This window comes from Hakea prostrata, chromosome 3 (assembly GCF_041222555.1).
Source record: "Hakea prostrata isolate BN-2017 chromosome 3, UWA_Hpros_2, whole genome shotgun sequence".
Taxonomy (NCBI): Eukaryota; Viridiplantae; Streptophyta; class Magnoliopsida; order Proteales; family Proteaceae; genus Hakea; species Hakea prostrata.
Window position 1 is genome coordinate 31,068,166 of NC_142602.1, and position 27,211 is coordinate 31,095,376.

At 35.3% G+C, this 27,211-nt stretch overlaps 2 protein-coding genes and 1 non-coding gene across 3 annotated transcripts; 1 reads left to right on the forward strand and 2 right to left on the reverse strand.

Annotated features, from left to right (window-relative positions):
• Positions 1–1,063: 1,063 nt before the first annotated feature.
• LOC149022064 (MLO-like protein 1) lies at positions 1,064–5,916 on the forward strand. Its single transcript, XM_089147537.1, has 14 exons — positions 1,064–1,192; positions 1,350–1,407; positions 1,512–1,768; positions 2,134–2,250; positions 2,375–2,435; positions 2,598–2,692; positions 2,835–2,909; positions 3,040–3,128; positions 3,242–3,291; positions 3,715–3,755; positions 5,003–5,212; positions 5,335–5,402; positions 5,491–5,551; positions 5,644–5,916. The coding sequence occupies exons 1-14, from the start codon at positions 1,064–1,066 to the stop codon at positions 5,914–5,916; spliced, it is 1,584 nt and encodes a 527-aa protein (XP_089003663.1).
• A 9,111-nt stretch (positions 5,917–15,027) lies between these two features.
• LOC149022065 (uncharacterized) lies at positions 15,028–16,663 on the reverse strand. The gene is made up of 3 exons (XM_089147538.1): positions 16,482–16,663; positions 15,421–16,120; positions 15,028–15,285 (listed from the first exon to the last, which is right to left on the reverse strand). The coding sequence occupies exons 1-3, from the start codon at positions 16,661–16,663 to the stop codon at positions 15,028–15,030; spliced, it is 1,140 nt and encodes a 379-aa protein (XP_089003664.1).
• A 1,724-nt stretch (positions 16,664–18,387) lies between these two features.
• Positions 18,388–18,460, reverse strand: TRNAF-GAA (transfer RNA phenylalanine (anticodon GAA)). The gene has a single exon. It is a non-coding gene; the product is annotated as a tRNA-Phe (tRNA).
• Positions 18,461–27,211: the final 8,751 nt, after the last annotated feature.

Consider the following 27,211-nt stretch of genomic DNA (forward strand, 5'->3'; position numbering starts at 1 on the left):
GAAGGTAAGTATGTCTTTTTCTATTTACAAACTAAGTGTGTTAGGCACATAAAAGCTTTCTCAGTTGGCAATGACTATTGCCTCTTCATGAAGAGGGTCAGGGTTTAACTCTCCCTGATGATGTATATTAAGTTACAAAATATGGTACATACTGATATGACATAGGATTATAATCTGAAGAAGTGGTGACTCTGATGCTTTTTGGCAACATATCTAGAGAGTGGTTTACACAAAGCCGCAAGGGTGCAGTATTATGTCCTAATTTGCCATTGCCAACCCTGCAAATTAATTTGCACAATGACTAGTCTGTCAACTGCATTATAAAAGATACAATTTTCAAACAGATTCTTCAGGTCAAGAATATCTTCCACTGAGTGCAAGACCCGCCCCCCAATGTGGACGATGGGTGCCCAAGATAGACCTTATTGCAACCTGAGAATTAGACTGCACCAAAAACTCTGTTACAACTGAATTACTGTGCTTTCCAAAAGTTGCCTTGAGGATATGGTCAAAGTGCGCGTAAGCTGATATTGATGTTATTGTCACATCACCAAAAAAAGAAAATACCAGAAGTCTCCAGAAAAGAGAAATGTAACAACTAACAAAACTAGGGCGTCAAATGTAATTTGAACTTCATAACGTTTGCAGACCGCGTTGTCCTGTACTCCATTGCACGGCCGTGTATGATTCAGCTTTAATTCTTCCCCAAATTAGACCATTTGTTGTTCACAACGATCAAATTATATATTTTTTCTAAAAAAAATTCAGATTATATATTTATAATATTTCAACCGGGATCTTTGAAAATTTTATTTTTCGTTATAAAAAACAAGATCTCTCTTCTTCTCCAAGGACTCTCTGGGTCTTCTCAGTTTTGTCAGTTTCTCACTCTGTCCTGCCTAGTGGTTTGATTGCCTTAATGAATGCAGAAGTTCTGATCGTCAAGCTTTAATCCGTTTCTCGTTTTCCATCTGAGCTTCATCTCTGGTTCTAGCTTTATATAATCAAGTTGAGGTATTGAACGAGAGAGGAAAAGATAGAGGAGTCTTTGAGGTATTGAACAATGGCAGTAACGGCAACGGCAGATGAGCTAACGTTGGAGCACACACCAACATGGATCGTGGCCATCGTCTGCAGCATTTTCGTCGCCTTTTCTCTCGCTCTTGAAAGGATTCTTCATTATACCGGAAAGGTACGTAATTAATTAATTCCAAAACCCAAGAAATATATTTAGTATTACAACACTTTCATTATCGCATTCTCTCATCTTTTTAAGGTTTCGAATTTGCATGCATGGCTGTTTTATAAAGCTTAATTGGGCTATTATTCCTTTTTCCCGACTGTTTCAGTATTTGAAGAAGAGGAACCAGAAGGCACTGTATGAAGCCTTGCTAAAAGTTAAAGAAGGTTTGGTTTTCTCTCTGATCAGTTTCTGTTTAACTGTAGAGATATAGTATATAGACTGGAATGATCATCGTTGAATGGCCTTTGTGTCTGAATTGAATATGCAGAATTAATGCTTTTGGGGTTCATTTCCCTTCTTCTGACCGTGTTCCAAGATTGGATAGCTAAAATCTGTATGCCAGTGACTTGGGCTGATTACATGCTCCCTTGCTCAAAGGAAACTACTACACAAACTACTACTCTAAGTAGCTCTTTTGGAATAACCAAAAGCCATTACCAAATCTCCTACTCTTCTTTCGTTTTTGGGAGTGGGAGACGGCTGCTTGCATCGTCAAGTACTGATTCGAACTATTGCCAGAACAAGGTAAATTAAATATTTGGATTCATATTACACTTGTTCATTCTATTCATTGGTCATCTCATATATATGACTACAACTGGTTCCAATTAATTATGTATGCTGGTCTTTTCTGTTGCAGCACTCCCTTGTGCGCATTTGAGTGAAAAATGGATAAGATTTTGAGACACAAATTGCTAACTTTCTTGTCTACCGAAAGTTTTTGAAAATCTGGAGTGATTTAGGATGAAAAAATAAGAAAAATAATAAGCCAAAACATTGTTCATGTTACTTATCTTCTGGTCAACAGTGTTGCATATATATATATATATATATTTCAGATACGTGAGGCCTGATATATCACTTGTGTTCTTCTCATCCTGTCTTTCCAGGGGAAGGCTCCACTGTTATCAACTGAAGCATTACATCATCTGCATATATTTATCTTTGTGCTAGCAATTGTCCATGTGACTTTCTGTGTTCTTACCATTCTTTTTGGGGTGGTCAAGGTAACCTGCGGTTCACATTTCTTTGTCTCGTGATTTTTAAAACTTGTTCCATGAATCTTTCACTTTCCCTTTGTTAATTAATTCCTCCCATCGCCTCTCTTCTCTCTGGGGGCATGATATACAGATGCGAAAATGGAAGCGCTGGGAAGACTCTAATAAGGACGATAAATATGATCCAGAGAAGGGTAATACTTGTTAACAGTTGAATCTGCACCTCATTTCATTTAACACTCATGAAAAACTGTAATAACCTGCTGACACTGAGTGAGCTTTGATTCTATGCAATTAGTTAGCAATCATAATTCTTTTTCAAGCATTTCATCTGATATCAAACATTGTTTACGTAGATTCTATTCCAGCGTTCACGGACGTCCATCAACATGCTTTTATCAGAGAACGATTCAAGGGCGTTGGGAAAAGATCATCGCTGCTGGGCTGGCTAGTAAGTTATCACTTATCACATCACTTTCTGGTGAATATTCTATGGCAAGTCAGATGGAACTGAAGATCGATCAAAGCCAGCAGAAAACATATTCTCATTCATCTCTCGTAATTCTAATTCACTGCTCATCTTGTTCATTCAGCATGCTTTCGTCAAGCAATTTCTTGGATCTGTGACCAAATTGGATTATTTGACACTAAGGATGGGATTCGTTAATGTACGCAATTTCATATCATATTTAATATTTTCAGTCAGATTAAATTTTTTTTTTTTTTAATTACTGTCTCTCTCTCTCTCTATGACGTTTAAATAGCCACTTTCTTTTCATTAAATTGTTATTTTTGTAGACTCATTGCAAGGGAAACCTGAAGTTTGATTTTCACAAGTACATGATACGTTGCCTTGAAGCTGATTTTAAGAAAGTTGTTGGCATAAGGTAACTGTTTCCACTGTGCTTAGTTGATATTATATTTGATGTACATATCTAAATTAGTTTCCCCCCTTTGATTCTTTCTGTGCATCACTAATATCCTATTCCTTGTTTTGCAGTTGGTACCTTTGGATTTTTGTGGTTATTTTTTTGCTGCTCGATGTTAATGGTAAGTAAATCATTCTAAGATTTGATGGATTCTAAATTTAGATGTTGCCAAGTGCTATTCATCATGTTCTTTCTTACCTTTGTAATTGTTTTGAATTTTGCCATTTTAATCCAGCATTGTGTGGCTTAATTAAATTACTTTAAAATGCTTTGGCTTTTAAGGAATCTGGAGTTGTTTTTGTGGGTCAAATCAAATGAAAGAGATGTCCAAGAAGATACTGTTTCTAGCTTTCATGTCTTTCGTACAAATTATGGCAATAAACATTCTGATAACCATTGTGACATCCATCACTTCTGTAGTAGAATTTTTTTGTCTAACAGAAGTTAAAGGTTCAACCATTTCTTTGGTGAACCTGACATATGTCAATAAAGTGTCGAGTACCATAAGTTGTATTTTGATGTCACTGTGCTCATTATTTTGCAGGTTGGCATACATATTTTTGGTTAGCATTTGTTCCTTTCATTGTAAGTAAGATGATTAATCCTTTAATTTTGACTACTTGGTATATGGGTAAAGGTGTGGCAATGTGTCTAGTTGTGCATGGCATATTACATGTCATCCCTTATATGATTATTAAGCTTTATTCTACGTAGGTGTTTCTCAATTCAAATGATGCAATGCTAATTTCTATGGTCAGTATCTGATTGATGTATTGAAATTATACTCGACCCTAATAAAACTCAACTCGGCCTTACCCAAACTAATGGGTGAAGAACATTTGATTTTCCCCCTCCAATGCATCCATATTCAAGGTTGTGTTTGGTCACCACTTTTTCGGAAGTCATTTTTGCCTGCCCTTAGCTCTTTTTTTACTTTCAATCTAAACCATATCATCTCGTGTTGGAGTGTTCAAAGTTGTTCCACATGTCCATGTCGCCTCAAATAATTTTTGGCCAACTTATCATTTGTCAGGACTATTCTTAAATTAACTGTAATTTGTTTATTCCTTATCATATCTCTTTTACCTTTAGTACTTATTCGTCTCGGCATCCTTATTTTAGTTGCATTAAGTTTGTTAAAATTTTGTTTCATCATTGGACAACACAGCAACACTCAAAATTTATAAGACAATAATATACCCAACATTAAGTATGGAGCTGAGTGTTGGGAGGGTTACATTGATTATACAACACTCTAGAGGCAACTTCTTGGAGTGGACATGGTATCTGTCAAAGCTGGGTTTTGATAATTTCACCAAAGTTTAGCAAAAAAAACGAAGATAATTTCACCAAAACATTTAAAAGTTCTATTAAGTAAACTTCCATTACATTTTAGTTTTTGCTCCAATCTGAAGTTGAAATTTCAGCACTGGATCAAAATTTGGCCTATGTTATGAAGCATCTTTCTCTTCAGATAGTGAGTTTGTTTCTGTTGGCGCAAGGTATTAAAAATTAAACATCATTTTGGCATTGAGGAGCATCTGCAACAATAGATCAACTGTGCAATATATATAGACATTTAAAAAAAATTGCAAATAGGCCAGAAAAACACGACTTCGAAAATGCCGGTTTTTGTGATATAATGTGGTCGTTTATGGTTTTATTTCTCGGATCAGGTGATCGTGTGTTGAAATGTAATTCTTCATGCAATGAGTTCTGTTGGTTAATTGATTTTAGTAGGTGATCATACACGCATACTTATGTTCTGGGATTAGACTTGATAGGGTTGGAACAAATGCTGATGAGTTTTTTTGTATGAGCTATGTTTGCAGCTTCTACTTGCTGTTGGCACCAAGCTGGAGCATGTAATTACTCAGTTGGCCCATGAAGTTGCAGAGAAACATGCAGCCATTGAAGGGGATTTGGTAGTTCAACCTAAGGATTCACACTTTTGGTTCAATCGTCCTCGTGTTGTCCTGTTCCTAATCCACATTACCCTCTTCCAAAACTCTTTTGAAATGGCTTTCTTCTTCTGGATATGGGTAAGCAGATGACTCAAAACATTTTATTTATTCATCATTCCATCCTCGTTGTATGGCATTGTCCCATTAATCTTTTTAGCTGATCTGCTAGGGCTTTAGTCTGATGTTTCAATTGATTCCAGGTTCAATATGGCTTTGATTCCTGCATCATGGGACATTTTAATTACATTATCCCAAGGCTCGTCATTGGGTAACACCTGAAATCTTTCACTTGGACATCTATGTTTCTTATTTGGTGTTTTGTTTGAATCCCAAGTATTCTCTGTCCTTTTATGTAGTGTTGTCGTTCAAGTGCTCTGCAGTTACAGTACCCTGCCACTTTATGCCATTATTACACAGGTGCTTTGAAATGTTACACATATTCTACTTCAGTTTTTTGACCCATACGATTCCCAAACTGACAGAACTGCTACTTTATTGGGCTATTTTAGATGGGAAGTTCGTTTAACAAAGTTATATTTGAAGATCACATACAAGTTGGCCTTGTTGGCTGGGCTCAGAAGGCCAAAATGAAGAACAAGGGTGGATTGAGATCTGCTGTTAATGGCTCCAGCGTAGAGAGCTCCAAAGATGGTTCTACTGTAGGAATTCAGTTGGGGAAGGTAACAGAAATAGAATCTGCAGTGGAAGAGGGCTCATCAACCTCAGGTGGACCCAACTTGAGGGCTCCATCAACATCAAATAGTGAACCTGGGAACTCGTGAATCAATGATGTTAAATTGAGAGGCGTATGTAAATCAGTTCAAATTTTTAACTTTTCACTTATTATTTCCGCAGGTTGGCATACATATTTTCGAATAGCATTATTCCTTTCATTGGAAGTTCTCACTCAGTTTGGTATTTTGTGCTGTCCTACCACCTAGGGTTGAAGAACCCTCTTAAGTCAAATCATGATTTTGAAGAGAACATGGACCTCAGTCCAACCTTCTTGCTCTCAAAGCTATATAGTGTAATACAATTGGTTGCAAACCTAGTAATGCCTAGCCTCACCAAGTCACCGTGACACTGGTTTCTTATCATTTGTGGTGTATACCTATGGTTGCAAATGAAGGTGCTTGTCTATTTGTCTGGTCAAGCACTCTTTTCACAATCTTGCATTGATCCATGTCTTTCATCATGAGGCCAATGCAATGAGTAGCATATGGAGTCCAAAAGAGCTTAACTTGCCCAGAAAAGTATATCTAAAAGATATTTTTAGTAAAAGCATGTATGTATTTAAAAATAGGTACTAGTATTTAGTAGAAGTATGTATTTAATACCTGGGATTCTCCATCATCTTCATCCCTACTTTTTTGAAGTTCGATCCCTTATCTGTTACGATTTGGACCACATGATCCACTTCAACCTCCATCACCACTTGTTTCACCTACCTCTATATGTATTTTGCTTCCTTCTTCTCCTTGGATTTATCCATTAACTTGAGGATCATCGTCCCCTCCTCATAGTTCAACATGAAATTATTGATGAAGTATCTAATAGGACCAATTCAACCATCATACACATAACAGTAATCCCATATACTTGGGATTCAATCCCTCAATGTGTGCATACAAATCTTCTTTATGCTTGGCAGGTATACATTGTAGAGCTCATGTGGTGTCGCCCTTGCCCACCACTCCTATCCTTGCTGATTTGCTCAAACATATCCCTATAGTAGGGCCCCTTGGCTGCATTTGCTAGAATGTTATTGTAGAAGGCTCATTTGGAGAAAGCAAGCCCCACTGTTTCCATCACATTCCCTCACATATGCTTCAACTTCTTATTTTTGTGATCTGGCCTCCTAAATAAGGCAGGATCTGTTAAAAGAATTTGAATATCTAGATTTGTGGTTGCTTCTAATGAAGCTCGACCCTATGGGACTTGTGGGGGGTGGAATGGGATTTGTCTCCTCCTTGACACTCTAGCTCCTCCTCATGGGCTAGGATTTTCCTCCTAGAAACTCTAGCTCTCTAGAGGACCCTGCTCTTGTAGCCTTCCAGTGCATCCTCAAGTCATTGTGCCTTTGTTGCTCTTTGTTCATCATGGTGGCTCTTCGGTTTCATTTGTGTTGCCTCCCCTGACTCAGAAACCCCACTCTCCTAGTTCCTCTAGGTTGAAGTCTTGCTCTCCTAAATCTAGGAAGTCCTCCAAGCAAGCATCCTCGAACTTCTCCTGTTGTAATCTCTTCCCCTTCCTCTTTTCCTTTCCACCTCTCAAGTGTTGAGCCATTTTCTGTTTGATCTCTATAGACACCTTGGGGCATCCAGTGACATATCTCCCCAACTATATGCCACTTTAATTTAGTAGCCCCACCTCCTCTTATCTGTTTTTTGCAATAGTTACACTTAGACATTTTTTTTATTTGTGGTTAGTGGCCTCTTATGCTACCAAACAATATTTGATAACTTTCAAAGTATATGCCTGATACAAGAAATACACACTAAGTATCTTCAAAAGCATTTCAAAAGCTCCAAAGATCACATATGTGCTTTTACTAATATTCTTCTACTTTTAAATGAAAATTGAAAATAATTAGGATTTTTTTTAACATTTTAAATAATTTTAAAAAATATTTAATGATTTTCAAATAATGGAAATAAATATTTAACAACTATAAGTTCAATTCAACACCATCACAGCATAGATCAAGTGATGGTGTCTCACGCATTAAATTCAATCCCATACAACATGTATGCATAATTTAGAAATAACTTTTAATCAAAAAAATTGTAGCACTAACCAAAAAATAAACTTAACAATACACAATAATATATTATAGTCCTAGACTAAACATATACTAATTTTATATTAATACAAGATCACTTAAGCCATGAAAAAAAGCAAAAAAATAAAAAATGAGAACTTTGGAGCAAAACTTGCAAGAATCTTCCAAAATCTTAAAAGGAGGAGCAAATGATGTGGTAAAGAAGATGTCAATTTAGAGTGAAAATGGGGTTGAAATCACAAAAAATAGGAGAAAACTCCAATTTACGGTCAAACTAGAGACGGTGAATGTCACACACCACCCAATCGTATCTAACCTACCTCGACAACCCATGGGTGTGATCCACAACCACAAGATCCCCAGTTACACTATCAGTAATGAATATGACACACAATGCCATAATTATGAGTGAAATAACAATTCAATAATTAATAATGGAATAGATGGTTCCAAATTCCAAGAAATAATACTATACGAATCAAAGGGGATGTATCAAAAGAATGTACTAGCGAGAGCAAAACTATCAAAAGTTATGTCTCATTATGTTTTGTTATTGTCTTTCATCAGTTTAAGGTATTCTATCTCATTTCACTCAATGAAAGGAGTCATGAGACCCTCTTTCACCACTTTATCCAAGTGGCGGACCACCTGAATCCTCTTCCCATCAATAGGTGCCATAAGAGCACTTCATGCACCCGCAGGAAGCTTCGTGTTGATGAAGATGAGTTCCCATTGAAGTCTCCAATACCTTTTCAAAGGTGTTCTCCCACGCATAGAGAACTTCTCTTATTTCTGCAAAGGCATCTGAAGAAAACAAAGATAATCCACAAGGATGAGTGCTAATGAACTCAATGAGGTAATAATTCCATATGCATACCATAATCACATTGTAAGCAAACAACGAAATAATGAAATGCTGTGTTATGAATGCATCTAGTAATCTAACTATGCAAGTCTCTATCAAGGCAGATATGCTTTAAGATATAACACCAGCTCTCCTATGGGTAGGTCTTGTTACTCTGATCCCTTATAGACCGGCTACTTCTGTTGGGATCTTGGATAAAGAATACAATCCTCATCAACCATGGCTGGGGTATAGGTCCACACTCTCTCACCACAACCATTGGTTTGAGTAGCGGAGCATGTCGGGGATTCTAAACCAATGCAAGGTCTTAAGGTAACACACTACATGTGGTCTAGGTACCTTTTCTCATGCCTAGTATCCTTTGGTCCAACATCCTTCTCCAGTTAGGAATGTAAATTCTCACAGACGAATTACCTCCATTAGACCTCATTCCTTAACCTTACGGTCATCCACATATTATTAGGGCAGAGGCTCTCATATATGTCTCCTTATGACACCAAAACCGTCTTTTGGACAACCATAAACCCAACCCTAACGTATCAACCCTATCATTGTATGATAAACAGTGGACTACTAGGTCTCCTCATGGGCTTGTTATCTCTTTTGGATGACACGGAGTCACGTCACTACCATCATGGGTCACTCGGCTTCAATACCCTTGCCGAAAGAGTAGTAGCATTTATGGGTACCTAATCATGCAATCTAGATCTCCTAGTCATGAAGGACCACAACCATGATAGTGTTAGGGGCATCAGAGGACAGTATCCCATACTAGAGCCCCTGATATCCCGAGCTAGGAGTACCAAACTAGGTATTCCCCAATTATAGTCGCACCAAAACAACAATATTCCACAAAAGAAGCACAATGCAACATACATTAATCACAATCCAAAATCAATGAGTAACCAAAGATGGCAGTAATTACAACAAGATATAAACTCACTAGTATGCTTATAAGAATTATCAAATCATAATAATAAGCAATTTGGATACATATAAAATTGTGTTCTTACTTGACTTTGCGGAAAAAGTATAGAAAAATGTGCTAAGTCCCACAAACAAATATTCTATCAAATCCCCCAAAAACCCCTAGATTAGGATCATGAAATTACATTAGAATTTGGGATTCAAACTGAGAAAAACAATCTCAAAACAGCTTCTAGAAGTCAACCGGTTGCTTAAGGTGGTTGGTCCAATCGACCACCTTAAGGGACCTCCTTAAGCATCCGCCAGCTTTTCTAGAAGTTTTCCTAGTCTGAATTTCAGACTTTTGATCATCCATCTTCAACGTATTTTGGGATAATCTTAAGTCTAAATCAAGTTCTTAAAGCACTACAAAAGCCTCTTCAATCTAAAGAAACAAAACACAAAACTCGACTTGATTTGAGAATTAATAACTCTCTTAGAAGTAACCACCATGAAAATCGATATGGGATCTATTCTCTCCACGATCTGATTGGAAACGAAAGAATAACTATTCTTCATTCCCAATCATCTTCCAGCAAAGATTCAAAAGAAAAACTACTCTCAAACATGAGAAATTAATAGAATAAGAGAGTAGTCTAATTAACCTTCTCTAGAGTTCAATGGTCAACCAAATCTCTGCAAAACTCTCTGCAAATCGAGGTCATCTTCTTCTCAACATGCCTTCTTTGATGTTGCAGCCATCCCAATAGTCTAAAACATTAAAATAATGCAAAATTAGGTTTTGGAAGACCTTAAATAGGGCGTTAGAGGCAAAATATGCATTTTTGGCTGAATTTTCCAATCAACCGCCAATGGTGACAGTTGCTTGGCCAAAATCAATTTAAGCAATCACCCTTTAGTACTTTTCAGTACTTAGGTGCTTTGCATTCCCGTTTGATCCCCAAAATTGTTGCAACCTTAACCAACATGTGGAGGGCTCTTACCTTACTCATAGACAACATCCAAACTTGGCTTTCTCGCTGAATATCCACCTACCTATCCCATCAGGTTCCGGCTGGATCTTCTTCCGGTTCCCTATAAAGCAAAATTTTCACCAACATCATCTAGATCCATGGGCTGTGGGTCGAAACATGGGCTTCAATCCATGATAAGTTGATTTCATGTATATTATTTTAGATAATTAATTTTTTATATTCCCATGTGTTTATAATTGTTTTATGACATTTCACCAAATATTAAATGAAAATGAATATGTTTCACATTTTCCTTTAATTTCTATAATTTTATTGATTTTATATTTCCTAGCAAATCCTACTTAAGATTTATTACTTTTGTTTATAGGAAATTATCAATCAAATCTATAGAGGAAAATATGGAGAGAATGAGTCCTTGCATGATTCAATATTTTATTTTCTATTTGGGACTTGATCACAGAAGGAAAAAGAGGGAAAAAAAAAAATTCCTATTCAAAGTTTTTAAGAGAAAAATCCCGTTTTTGAGTGTTTCTGTCCAGTTTCGATCAAGTCCTTCATCGGATGGCCATCTGGTGTCCGATCGAGCTGATTTTTGGAGGAAAGTTTTCGATTTCTTGATATTTAAATCCAACGGTGGAATTGTGCATTTGAGATCTCTAAGTTAGTGCGATTTGTATGCCAAAACCCTCATTGGTTGAGTCAGATAGAAACTTTGAGTTTGACTCAAACTCTGAGTCTAATTCAAACTCTGAGTCTAATCTAGGAAATACTCGATAAAAGAAGAGCCTACTCTAGTAAAAGCGAACGTTTTTTGGGGAGCTTTGGAGGAGCATAGAGGAAGAATTTTGGACACATTGGATGGCTTTGGAGATCTGAAGCTTGGGAATAAGTTTTTCTTCATCTTCTTTCAATGTGCTTGAACTCCTCTGTGATGTTTTTAATTTCTAGTATGAACTAATTTAATTTTTCTAGGGATCAGATGTAGCCTATCTTTGAATTTTTCACTCTTGAATTCATCAATATAATTTTGAATATTGTTTTCTTTGATTGAGTTTTTACTTCTATTCTTCATGCTTTTGATTAATTGGCCACTAATCAACTGATTTGTTAATCATAATGAATTGAGAGGGGATTTATTTGTTTAGTTCATTGGAGTAAAAGCCATGAATTACATGTATGATAGAAATATACTTACATGGTTTGTGTAGTTGTTACATGGGAATTCATAGAAATTAATGATTTCTTAGTTGTTTTAACCCACATAGAAATATAGTGGATTAGTAATTGAGGGAATTTTTATTAGTACTAGAGAGAGACTAGTAGATAGGGAAGGGAATCTCGACTAGTATTTATCACAAAAACATATTTCAAATTATAACGATGGATTAAAGGATGGGAATGCTTAGTTATGGTGAAATCTAACCCCTAGGTTTTTAGCTATTAATAGATCTCAAGTTAAATTCAATTTGCATTATAGTCTAGAATAAGTCTCTTCCTTATTTTTTTCACTAAAAGGATCATTATATTAAGCGAAGAAGAAATATTAAAAATACATCAATTAATACCTTATGAGGAACCAACCTCCGTTACCCGCAACAACTGTTGCCCCCAATACACCCTTCCTCACTGGTTCCTACTCAGATTAGAAAACCACTAACTCATAAAACGAAATCTAGGACGTCTAGAGGCATCCACATCAAGTTCATTAAGGATTGAAGTTGACCAAGGAATGTTAATATCAAAAGTTCCTGTTCTAACTGCCGAATTTGCCAAAAAATCTGCCACTGTATTAGTTTCACGATGACAATGTGAAATCTTTCAATCTATAGTCATCAAATATTCTTGTAACTCTCTCCACATATGAAAGATATATCAAGGTATTTTCTTATGTTGTATTAAAGTCACCACAACTTTTGAATCACTTTCTACCCAAAGCTTTATAATTTGTAAATGCCTTGCCCAATGCAATCCGTGAATGAAAGTTTCCAATTCAACCTCAAAGTTGATTTTAATATCTAAAAAAATACTGAAATTGAAAACCACCGCAACAACTTCATTTCGAAATACTCCTCCACCGCCAGACCTTCCTGGATTGCCCAAAGAAGACCCCTCAATATTTAGTTTTACCCATCCTGCAGCAGGAGGACACCAAAACATTTATTGTGGAGGAGCAGCACTAAAGACATAGAAGTTAAGGCCTAGTCTTCTTGCATCCGAAAAAATGGTAGGAGTTACTTTTCTCCCATCCATTTTAAAGCCAAATTGTACTAAATCTGGAAAAATTAAACTCATTACCTCATCAGTCCTGAAATTTAAAATTTCAAACCGGATTTGATTGCGGACCATCTAAAGAAAGTATAAAAGCAAACAACATCCATTAATCCAAGCAGTCCGTAAAGGAGACTGTGAAGCTTGGTGTTTCCAAGCCTTGAACGACTCTACAATCGAATCTTTTACTGTCCAGCTATAACCAAACTTTGCTGCAAAAGCTTCTCCACATCCACATGAAAATGAGCAGTGAAGAAAGAGATGTCCTATGTCATCTGAAGCTTTACCACATAGATTACAACGAGAGGTCAGCATAATCCCTTTTCGAGTCAACAAAGCATCAACAGGTAGCCTATCATGAAAGAGTCTCCAATATAAAACTTGTTGTTTATGCTACAAAAAAGTCTTCCAAATACTTTTTGCCCATTCTAGTTGTTCCCTTTTTCTACGATAGAGATCCCATGCCAATCGAAAACTAAACTCTCCCCCCACCGAACCTTTCCAATGACAAACATCAACAAAACCAGCACAAGGAACAATATATAACATAATAAGAGAGATTACCCCTTGAAATTTGACATTGTCCACTGACGGGAATCTCCACTCCCCTTGTTGTAAATAATATGCAACAGTCAATTTCAAATGACCCTCTAAATCTAGAGGAATACCAACATAGTCTGCAATGGTAAAATTCCCCAACCATCTGTCAAACCAGAAATTTATATTCTGACCATCTCTAATTGACCACTGTTCATGAGCTTGAGAAAACCCCAAACCTTCCTCAATCCCAACATCAAAGATGACTACTACCCATAAATCTTTAAATTTTCCCTTTTGTCCACCATCTTCCCCTTTAAAAAGTGAGCAAAACCAGAGTGTTTGTGTTTAATTATCCAAGCCAACTTGCATAAAGATGCAAAATTGACATCTCTTAATCTCCGAATACCCAAACCACCCTCACATTTTGGAGTACACAGTTTTGCCCAAGACACTGTAACCTTCTTCACAGTCTCTATACTCCCTGTCCAAATGAAGTTATGCATCCAAGCCTCTGCTTGAGAAATAATAGAGCTAGGCCACCAGTACACTGAAAAATTATGAATCGGCATGCTAGAAATAATTGAACGTATCAGCTCCACTCTACCTACCATAGATAACAGCTTTCCACACCACCCTTGTAGCCGATTCTTAATTTTGTCTAAAACTGGCAGCAATTTGACACGAGTAACTCTTCCTTTAAAAATATCTACCCCCACATATCGAGTAGAAAAGAGTGCAATTGGGATATTTAATATGTCCACAATTTTTTGTTTCCGACGAGGAGGCACACGTCCAGAAAAAGCTTACTCTTTTCCAAACTGATATGTTGACCCGAAAATTCTTGATACTTCGATAAGAAAGTTTTCAAAGCTTTAACATAACATAAAGAAGCATTTGAAAAAATAAAAATATCATCAGCATACATCAGTACAGAAGGAACTTCTACTCCTTTGGGACCTGGCAAAGCTCTCAATCTACCATCAGCTATCAAAGAATGAAGGCCCTTGCATAGTACCTCTTCTACAAGAAGAAAAAGAACAGGAGATAAAGGGTCCCCTTGCCGAAGCCCTTTCTCAGCTCCAAAGAATCCAACTAGTCCCCCATTCAATAAAACTGAGATTCTAGTAGTCTGAAGCATCTCATGTATCCAACCAACCCACCTATTTGAAAATCCGAAAGCCTTCAAGATCAAGAATAAAAACTCCCACGATAGAGTATCATAAGCTTTCATAATATCAATTTTAATTCACATCCCTCCCCCTCTAATAGAAGAATGCAAAATATTTGTAAGTTCGGAAGCTACAACAATATTTTCAGAAATCATCTTACCTTTTTGGAAAGCTCCTTGCTCTTCAGAAATAAGCTTAGGCAAAAGAGGACTCAGCTGAGAAGCCATTATCTTTGACAATGCCTTACAAAAAAAATTCCCCATACATAAAGGCCAAAATTTGTCCAGTGTAGCTGCATTCTCCACCTTGGGAACTAAAGTGAGGAAACAATTTACCCCTTTTGGAAGTTTCCCTTTTCGAAAGAAGGATCAAATTGCAGCCCCAAAATTGGCATAACAAATATCCCAACATTTGCGGGAAAAACTTCCTAGAAGGCCATCTGGTCCTGGAGAACTATCAGGATCTATGTCCCATACCACTCCTTTGATCTCCTCATTAGAGGGCAAACCTTCAAGTAATAAACAGTCATTTTCCATTAGCACTTTTGGAATCACAAACAACAACTCTAGGTGAACCAAGTATGAACCAGTTTTATGATAGTTTTCAAAGTAAGTCACCACATAATCCTGCAGTTCAACCAAACTTAATATCCAAGTGTCATCCATTCTTCGCAAATATTTAATAGAGTTTTTATTCCTTCGAAGTTTAGTAGAGAGATGGTAAAATTTTGAATTCCTATCTCCCTCCCTCAACCACCTGACCTTTGCTTTCTGCCGAAGAAGAGAGTCCAGACGATCTATTGCTTGTACAAGTTTTGACTTCAAGGTAGCCTCTTGATCAAAATATACATCTGTCATACCAAGTTGATCAATATTAGTTTGTAAGGATTCTAGATCTTTCTCCGCTTGCTGTACTTCAAGAAAAAGATTAGGAAAGGTCATTTTTGCCCAGGCTTTAAGACGCTGCTTAACATTCTTCAATCTCTGCGCTAGTACAAAAATGGGATCACCAACAATCGGTTCCACCCAAGCCAAACGAACCACCTCCAAAAAGGAATCGTCAGTCATCCAAAAATTATTGAACCTGAAAGGAGAGTTTATCGGTTTGACACCTTTGTCAACAAAGACACAAATCGGAGAGTGATCTAACGAGTGTGTCAGAAGAGTGATCTGTTTAGAATCACCAAACAACTCTAACCATCTGGCATTGAAGAAACTTCTATCAAGGACCGAACGAACATTACCAATTTTTCGTTGATTTGACCATGTAAATTTCCTACCCGAAGATGGAACTTCAAAAAGCTCACAAGAATCAATGGTAGCCTGAAAATCAGCTGCTGCACCCAACTGGAATCTGCCTGAACCCCTCCTTTCAGACACCCGTAACACTGCATTAAAGTCCCCCATAACAAAAAACGGTAAGCTAGACAAAGGGAGAGCAATAAGATCCTCCCAAAGCCATCTGCGATCAGATTTATCACAACAAGCATGAACCACTGATAGACCAAATTGAACACCTTGCCACTTGAATTGAAGAGAGAGTTGTTGGTTAGATGAAGAGAGAACAGAGGGCCGTTGCAACTCTCTCTTCCAAAAGACCCAAAGATTTGGAACTTTCTCCAGCCAAAAATTATACACAAATTAGAAGAATATCCCAATCTACTAATAAAGAGAAATTGACACTTAATGACATCCACTTTTGGTTCAGCGACACAAAAAATGTATGGTTGATGAGTCATTAATAACATTTTAAGGGCCCTCCTACCAGACACATTACCAATGCCGCAAATATTCCAAAAGAAAAGCTTCATATCAACAGTTACAGAGCAACACTTTCCTCTCCCAATGGAAGGCTCTTATTTACTGTAGAGACTTTCCCTAAAGCAACATCTACCTTCTTGAATTCCTCTGCCAACAAACCTTTTTTACTTGTGGCCACTTTCTTCACTGCATGCGCCTTCTTAGGACGACCAGGCTTCCGACGAGGAGAGCCTTTAGCCCTCATTGAGATAGAAGATGAAGGAGGGGGAACAACTTCCAATTGTAGCGTTCCATCATTTTCAAATCAGGCTGAACTCTTCTGGCCCCCACTAGAGTCCAACGCATTCTCCCAAGTTGCCACGTCAGCCCCTAATGAATTCTCTCTAAAATACCTTCCTTCCTTGGTCGAACCTCTTAGAGCATTTACAGCATTGGGTCCCACCAATGAATCCCCCAAAGTAAGGTTTTCAAGTTGAATAGAACTCTTACCCGTAGCATGAACTGTTTGAAACTCAAAATGCTTGGCCGAATCACACCCTTCATTCTTATCATTGGGTCCCACAAATGAATCCCCCAAAGTAGGGTTTTCAATTTGAATAGAAGTCTTACCCGCAACATGGACATTTTGAAATTCAAAATGCTTGGCCGAATCACACCTTTTATTCTTATCATTGGGTCCCACCAATGAATCCCCCAAAGTAGGGTTTTCAATTTGAATAGAAGTCTTACCCGCAACATGGACATTTTGAAATTCAAAATGCTTGGCCGAATCACAATCTTCATTCTTTTCTTCGGGTCCCACTAGTGAACTCTCCAAAGGAGAGTTACCAATTAACTCAAAACACTTATCTACATCTAAGGATTTTTGAAATTCAAAATTTGTGGCTGAACCAATAACCACACCATTTTGAAAATCAAAACCATCATCCAATTGAAAGTTTCCATGAGATTTAGAACTCTTATCCGCATCAAGGATTTTTTTGAAGTTCAAAAGGGTCGCTGTCCTTGGTAGGAGTCGAAGAAGAATGATTCGTAGAAGAGTCCTTACCCAAAACCAACACCTCATTAGCAAACACCCCTTGGTTTAAAAAAGAATTAACTAAATTCCCATTGGCCAACGGAGAGTCCACCAGCCCTGAATCCACTAAAGCCGCATGAACCACTTGAGAGGACGAATTACTCTCACTCTCAAACTCCAGCATCTTTGCAATCCTAATAGAATTAGGACCTTCATTCAAAACAACATCTTCATGCGCCAAGTGTTGAGGAACAAACTTCTCTTTAGCCGAAGGAATATTAACATTGCAATTTTTGCCCAAATGACCTTCTCGATTGCATCGAAAACATCTTTGAACACCTTGGCATGCTAGTATTCAAGAGGAAGATCAGGGAAGCGAATCCAAACCATTTTGGCAGACAGTTGAGGAGCATGAATGTTAAAATTCAGACAACAACGTTGGAATCGAATCAGTTGATTGCCAAAATTCCAAACACCTCTTCTCCAAACTTCTGACAAATCTTCCTCACGTCTAAATTGAAAAATCACGAAACCCTTCCCCAAGGAATGTAAAGACTCCTTGTTTTAGTTTCCATGATTTAGAAGCCAGATCACGTAAAGCATCCATTGTTGTCTGATGAAAGTTTGCCCTCCCAATCAAGGAGAAACGAAATTGAGTACGTTGCAACTTGTACTCACTTTGAGGAATAACAATGCATCGATAAGATCCAACCTGCATAGGGGATGGGAGGGAATCAATCTCAAGCATAATGGAAGTCCCTACCACCCCAGTGATTCTGAAGGTTGTAAGCGCTGATACACATAAGACCTATGTGCACCATCTTTCTCCAAAGCTTCTTTCTCCTCCATCTCTTCCCAGAAAAGTTGAAAACAAACTATATTACCATCAATTTCTCATTAACAAGCTTGGGGAAACAAAAAGTTTTTGTAATTTACAACCCCTTAAAATATGGGGTGAACGTGGATCGAACACGTGACCTTCAGATCTTCAGTCTGACGCTCTCCCAACTGAGCTATCCCCGCTTGATGATATTTTGGTAGAAGATATTTTGGGATTTCTAGAATTTTCCCTTTTACAATTGTTTTCAATATTTTGTTTTCTAATTTTGCTAATAATTGTAGTATTCTTTTTTTTTATATTTATTTATTAAATTTTCAATACAAATCAATTTTAGAATTTCTTTTTTCATTTTCTTAAATTTGTAAAATCAAATCGGGAGAGGATTGCCAAAAATAAAAGGAGAGATTTCCTCTCACGATTATATTAATGGCAGAAGTCTTCCAGATTTTCTTTGGATTCTTATTTCAAGTAATATTTTCCTCAAAACTTCATTTCCATGTTTGGTTTTCTAATTTTGCTAATAATTGTAGTATGATATTTTGGGAATTCTATCAAATCTTTTTTTTTTTTTTCAAGTTATTTTCCCTCTTAAAATTTGTTTCTATGCTTTATTTTCTAATATTTAATTGTGATATGATATTTTGGGATTTTTTCTTGAATAAAGAAATTAAAAAAAAAATTACCTAAAACATCTTGAAAAAAAATATAACTAAAATATGAAGATTGCCATAAACAAATTAAGGTAATAATAAAATAAAAGTAATTAAAATATAAAAAAAGTTAACCAAAATCCCCTTATGAAAAAATTATAGATTTTGACAGCATAAAAAAAGGAAACTAAATTCACACAAGTTGGATAAAATTTAGGAAAAGATTTCTTTTTTAAAAAATGAAGATTTCTAAATTGAACTAAAATACCAATGGAGACTTTTTTTTTTTTTTTTTTTTTCAAATTAGGAAACAATAAATACAGTTAGAATTTAGTTTAAAAAAAAAGCTAAAATCGTGAAAATGGTATAAAATTTGGAAGAAAACTTTTTCTTAAAAAATTTAAGGTAATAAGAAAATAAAAGTAATTAAAGTACAATTTTTAATAAAGTTATTCATTGAAAAAAAAATGATGAAAATTTTCATAGTTTTTGTTTTAGAGGGAAAGATCTGCCTATTAACCAAAAAAGAAAATTTGAATTAAGAGGAGGATAGAAACAAAAGAATTTAAATTTTTTATTTTTATTTTAGAGGGAAATATTACTTGAAAGAGTTTGGAAATTAGGAAGTAGAATTTTATTGCGGTTTTTAATTTGCATTGTTTTTAATTTGCATTGCATTAACTAACCTAACGAACCAATCTCTCCGTATGTTTTCTAAAATATTTGAATCGGATATTAAAATCTCTCCGTAGGAAGAGTAGAGATCTTGACCATGTTAGATGTATTAAAAATGGAGATGGTAAAGTATTAGTTTGTGAGGAGGATATTAAGAAAAGATGGGAAACCTATTTCTCTAGTTTACTAAATGAGCATTCTTCAAGCACTTATGTTTCGGACGATTACACTTTTCACCAAGGCACCAAGGTCCGAACTTATATACGTAGAATTTCGATGTCCGAAGTAAAAGAAGCTTTAAGGAGGATGAAACTCGGCAAGACACAAGGTCCTGATGAAATCCCAATTGAAGTATGGAAGAGCTTAGGAACCCATGGACTAGTTTGGTTGACTAAGTTGTTTAATAAGATTATGAGCACAGGAAAAATGCCAAATGATTGGAGGAGAAGTGTTGTGGTTCCAATTTACAAAAATAAAGGAGATATTCAAAGTTGTAATAACTATAGGGGCATTAAATTGATGAGCCATACGATGAAATTATGGGAGAGAATAATTGAAACCTGTTTGAGACACTTAACTATAGTTACGGAGAACCAATTTGGGTTTATGCCAGGAAGATCTACAACGGAGGCTATTTACTTAATTAGGAGACTTATGGAAAGGTATAGAGAATGTAGGAAAGATCTTCATATGGTATTTATTGACCTAGAAAAAGCTTATGATAGAGTCCCTAGAGCGTTAATTTGGCAAGTACTAGAGAAAAGAAGTGTTGCAAGTAAATATATAGATATAGTTAAGGATATGTATGCTGGTTCGGTGACTAGTGTTAGAACAGTGGGGGGACAAAGTAATGAATTCCCGATAACAGTTGGGCTACATCAAGGGTCAACTTTAAGCCCATATCTATTTGCACTGGTAATGGATGAATTAACCAAAGACATTCAAGATGAGGTCCCCTGGTGTATGCTTTTTGCGGATGATATTGTGTTGATTGATGAGACCCAAGTGGGGATTAATACCAAATTAGAATCATGGAGATTAGCTTTGGAATCAAAAGGCTTTAAACTTAGTAGATCGAAGACAGAATATTTAGTTTGTAACTTTAGTCATGATCGGCCAGATGATGAGGTGGTGATACTTGACGATAAAGAGATTTCTCAGAGTGATTGTTTTAGGTACCTAGGTTCAATCATAAGTAAAAGAGGTGATTTGGAAGATGAGGTTTCCCAAAGAATTAAAATAGGGTGGATGAAGTGGAGAGATGAGTCCGGGGTCTTATGTGATCGGCGTATTCCATTAAAGCTTAAAGGAAAATTTTATAGGATCGTTGTTCGACCAGCTATGATGTACGGTGCAGAGTGTTGGGCTGTTAAAAAGAATCATATAGATAAATTCAGTGTAGTAGAAATGAGGATGCTAAGATGGATGAGTGGCAAAACTAGGATGGATAAGATAAGAAACGATCATATTAGAGTTGGGCTGGGAGTTGCTCCCATAAGTGATAAGCTTAGAGAAAGTCGTTTGAGGTGGCACGGCCACGTTCAACGGAGACCTATAAATGCTCCTGTACGGAGAAGTGATATAATCCATATTGAAGGAACTAGAAGAGCTAGGGGTAGACCTAAGATAACCTTAGGAGAAGTGGTGAGAAAGGATATGTATAGCTTAGGCCTTGTATCTAGCATGGCCTCGAATAGAACTGATTGGAGGGCAAGAATCCATGTAGCCGACCCCATTTAGTTGGGACAAGGCTTATTGTTGTTGTTGTTGTTGTTGTTGTTGTTGTATTAAAATCTTTCTTATTTATTTATATCTTTTTTTTGTTTGCCAACCCTGGTTTTTCTTATTTATTTATATCTTTTTTTTGTTTGCCAACCCTGGTTTCCAAGGCTTTGCCCTGACTAATCCGGTGTTCAACTCGGGTCTCACACCTGGCTGTGGTGGGTTAGTCTCCCAGAGGGGATTTTTTGCATCCACAAGGTTTCGATACTAGAACCTTGCTTAAGCGAAGCAAGCTGCTTACCACTTGGACCAACTCCCGTTGTGGGTGGTTTATATCTTTACTTTGTTTCCGTATTTAATCTAACAAATCTCTCTCTTATCAATCTCTTCAAATTATTTAAATATTTTTATTTATTTACACTTTTTATTTTCTTGCCATAACTATGCAAATTAACTTTTTATTTTTTTGCCATAACTATGCAAATTATTGGCATCCTTATTTCTTCAAAAAATGTAGTATTGTGTTCATGTAAGGGAATTGAAGAAGTTTGAAACATCATTGCAACCGGTAGAGCCGGGAAAAAGGAGAATACAGAGAGTATATGGAGAAATTTGGTGTGAAGAACCGATCAAAGTTGGTTGAAAGTTGGTTTTGCACGTGCTTTTCTTTTGTTGAGTTGTGGAACTTCTAACCTATGCTTCTCTTCTCGTCTCCTCTTCTTTTTTTAACAATGTTGTAGGGCGGGTCATGAAGTGCACTTCCCTTATTATTTGATTGTTTTTGGAATGAAAATGGAGGAAAGGTTGAATACAAGGTTTAGATCTCTTCTATTTGAAAATAGCATCCACAACATTCTCCTAATATCTATGCATTGTTTGTTATCTATATGTATATTTTTCAATTACTTACATACTAGCTACTGCTTTGAGAATATTTATTCATTCCCTTTCTTTAGTTTTTAGCTTTTGGTAGGAGCAGCTTGGTACTTTTCACTGAAGAAGAGTTCTTAGTGTGTGGAGTTTATACAACTGTAATATAAGGTGGGTTTTCTTATGTTTATTGCCTTATTGGCTCTATGATCGCATGGGATTCTCTTTCACAAATTGTACAATTAAGAGGACTGAGATTGTCTACTTGGGAAGAGCCTGTAGTTGATATCTAAAAGTTGTTTCTTCCTATTGTGCTTTAGATGGCATTATAAATTCTTTGGGATGGACTTATTGGGGTGATGCATCAAGGAGAAGGTAAGAACACATTACTTTTCCCTTGAAGCAAATTCACTATATGATTTTCACTCATCATGTAAAGTTTATGTGCTAATATGGTTGCCATTAGAAACAATATTGTTCTGGTCAATGTGATGAGATTATTGCTAAAGAAACCTTTAAAGAAATAGAGATGTATTATCTTTTAATCCATTTTTTGTTTTATTGGTAAGGTTTGGAAATCATTTTGATCAAGCTTACTTCTTTGAAAGTATAGAAATACTAATCAAATTAGCACATGAAGTTCTGTTAGACTATTGACTAATGGAACCTGGCATGTTTGACAGTTTTCTTATCATGAGCACTTTTTATGAATGCAACCCTATCAGACCTCCTCCATATTTATTAAGATTTTAAACTTTTTTTTACTTATTGCACCTAATGTCCTCTACATGTCTAGCTCTCACTGAAATATATTGGATATGACAAAATGATTACTAATAACCCTGTTGGGCATTTACTGGAGAGTTGATATCCAATTTGGTGTAAGAAAAAGTTTATTAGTGAGATTTCAAAAAATTTGATCGCTAACATGATACAGATTCATTTTCAGAGTTTCAAATTCATGTAGTTTTTCATTGAAAGCAATTGTATACTTTCTAATTTATTTGTCTTTTTAACTTTAGATCGATATCAATAGAGGATACCTTTATTAATATCAATTAATAAATGAATATTATTGTTTAGGTTTTATTTGTTCGTGTGATAATTTGTAAAATTTGCAGATGTTTATTTACTTAATTCGTGTTTGAAACCGTTAGTTATACATTTTAATTGTAAAGGTATTGCTATATCATTGAGAATTGATCATATTGCATTTTAGGACTCCTTTTCTTGAGGTCTACCAATTATTTCTTTTTTATCCATCTTTGTAATCTGAATAGTTTTATTCTTATTGGTTTAACATGATCTTTCATCTTCGCTTAATTTGCTGGTAGGTTAATGTTTGGTTGGAAATTTAGAGCATTTTATCAATTATTTGAAATATTGTGAAAAAATTATGATCATGGATTTATTTAAGTGGATGCTCAATAACATATATCTTTCGTTCCCCATCTATTCACCACCACGTGAGTCTCACTTTTATCTCTGCCATGCTCTCAGATTAGAGAATAACAAGGTGAAAAATTGTTTGGTGATGAGGGTTTCTTTAATAGATCACCAAAGATGAATGCCACCAGAGAAACAGCTTTGCCTAAAGCAAGGCATTAGCAAGGAATTCTTGTAAATTTCACTATAGAGGTTTTACTTCTTTTTAAATTTTCACTAATTCATTCATTATTTTGTATTGTCATCTTTAAATTTATGAATGTTTACTTAAGTTTTCATTGCTAGGTTCATTTTGTTTCAATGTAACAGCTAGGTTAACTCTTCAAATTTAGTACTAATTAATAGGATGTGTCTCAACTGAAATTATTATTGAGCGAAGAAGGATACATCTCAACTGAAGTTATTATTGAGTGAAGTAAAAATGTAATTCTCTGTATGCAAACTTAAGTACCAATGTAAGGAAGATACAATATAACTAAAAGTTGATTTTCAAGACATTTCCCTTCTTTTCCTACATGTACGGTCACGTGCATTTGCATGTGCAATATTATATATATATATATATATATATATATACACACACACACACACTAGTAAAAACTGCATGTGTGACATACATGTAGGGAAAGAAGGGAAATGTCTTGAAAATCAACTTTTAGTTATATTGTATCTTCCTTACATTGGTACTTAGGTTTGCATACAGATAGTCACATTTTTACTTCACTCAATAATAACCTTCAGTTGAGATATATCCTTCTTCGCTCAATAATAACTTCAGTTGAGACACATCCTTCTAATTTGACGTGGCATAGATATTAGGAGAATGTTTAGAAGGGGTCTAAACCTTGTATTTAACCTTTCCTCCATCTTCGTTTCAAAAACAATCAAATAATAAGAGAAGTCAATTAAGCACGCCAAGTCGTTGCTTATCAAGTGAATTTAAGAATCTTCAAAAGTGTGATATAGCATTTAAGAATCATTGCTTCGATAAATACTTTTAGCACAACAACTATTTGTATTGATTTTGTTTCTCGAAAACAAAATTGGGTGCGGATTGGGTTTAAGTAAGACAATATTAGTAAGAGTATTTATGGAATTTGATACTTTAAAGATAACAATGGAAATCTCATAAATTTAATTATAATTTTCAATTTTTTCCAAAAGCAGGTTTTATTAAGTGCTTAAAAAAGTGTTTCTGCTTCCAAAAACACTCAAAATTGTTTCTAATATTTTCTGAAGTAAAAACCCCTGTTGAGTTATCAAATTGGTCATTAGTTTTTACCCCCCCCCCAAAAAAAAAAAAATCAAAACATTTAGTTCCTTCTCCAACACTTAGTTAAATTATCATTTATTTTCAATAATTATATTATTTTCTTAATATAACGTTGATCGCTCCCAAATAACAAAATAGTAAAACAATACATAGTTTCATATAGTTGCCTTTCATCTATCATAAAAAAAAAATAAAATAATCCATACAATGGTAGATTGAGATAGCCCACATCAATCACTCAACCCTAATTCGACTCTGGCCTATCTTCAAGTTCATGTTTTTTTCAACAATGGTTGGTTAAATGAACTTACGATATTCAAAGAGCAAATTTTTGCAATCCCCTATATAATTTTACAGTTACATTGACACAGGCTCTTATATAACTCTTATTACTTTTTTTTTTTTACAAAAAAAAACCTCTTATTTTATTTAAATATTAAAACATAATAGAAAAACAAGAGAACAGCCCTTCATTCTTCCCTTCCCTTCCCTAACAAACTCAATTCTATATTCTACTTCAAATTCTAAGAGCACGCAGGTTGTGAGCTCTTCACCTTAAAGGAAAATTGTTTGTGCCATGCATAATTAAAATCAACCGATTTGTAACCATACAATGGCGGTGTAAGTTCCAATAATTTATCTTTATTCACAGTCACAAGACTCACAACTGAAGCGTCTAGTTTCTCCATGGTAGAAAATCCTGGGCTACTCAATATCACATTCTCTTGTGTGCAAATGCAAGTGTTGTTTATTATCACTTTGTACTCAGCTTTCCCTTGAACCTCCTTCCCTGTTATGTGTTGTGAAATTTGAAGACTTTCAATGGTACATGGCTGGCAAAAACCTGTAGTTTTCATACAAAGATACAAAATCAAACAAAAAATCAAAATAAAAATCAAAATGTTAAATAAGGGCGAACTTGGTGCCCCTCATGCTTCGGCATAAGAAGAAGTTTGTGAATGCAGTTTTCCTTCATGGCAATAACCCAACAATTTTTGCTAGGAAACTATTTTGATACCTTGACCTCAGGCTACAATTGAGGTCCACTGATGGTTGCACCAAAATCTATCACTACATCTTATAAAAAAAACTCAATGTAAGAATCATAAAATTGATCGGAACAATGAAAACTAACCCTTTCCAAACAGACTGAGGATGAGAATTGCACAAAGGAAAGACACCATTGAAGCTGCTGTCATTGCTGCTTTGCTAGTATATATAATCCTTCTAGTCTTCTTCTACTTCATGACCGAAATTCTATACAAGTTTCAGTTATTTATACTCTCGCTTGTGCAAATTTTACATCCAAAGATTCTTAATGTTGAGAAATTACATGGTAATTAAATTTCTTAATCCTAAAACAAGGATGTAAATCTTTTGACCAATCGAATCAACAATCAATGCATTTGAAACCTTTATTTGGATGTCTTAAATTATCATTTATTTTTCCCAATAATTATAATATTTCTCTTGATATGGAAAAATAATCTGCAAATATTTGTTTAAGATATTTTTCTAATTCTGTTTATCTAATAAAAAAAGAAAGAAAAAAAAAAAAGAAAAAAAGAAAAGAAGGAGACTACTACAAGTATTAGCAAAATTAGAAAACAAAATATCGAAAGCAATTATAAAAGGAAAAAATCACTTGAAAGGTGATTTGATAGAAATCCCAAAATATCTTCTACTATTAATATAAATGATATATAAATGATTGTGAGTAAGAATATTCTTTTGTATTTGATATTTGATTTTACAAATTTAAGAAAAAAGTAAAAACATAATGAGTACCTAAAATTTCCAATATTTTTCTAATTTATACTAATTTACATTTTTTTAATATAAAAAATAAAAAAATATGTGGCTTACTTCGACTCACCTGAGTTGCCAAATCTCTTTGAAAATCAAGTTGAGTCAAAATAATTTGGTATTTCTACCATATTACAATAGGAATATTATAAATTAAGTTGCCAACGAATAACATTATAAACGAGGGAATATTTTTTTTGGGTGAAACAGATAGAGAACATTTTAAACTTATATCTTAATCTATGAAACTAAAGTCTAATACGCGTGCTTAAAATAATAGTTTGAATAATTCCTATTTTACATTAATTCCAAAATTGACAACCAATTAAAGATAGGAAATTTTGACGCATGGTCACAAGTTAGATTGTTAACTTGATTAAGTATTTATTTTATTAATTTTATATATAAGCAAATAGGCATCCTCATAGTTGAGTCTTAAATTAATTACAATGTGAAGCAATAAAAAGAAAATAAAAAAGGAAAGGAAAAGA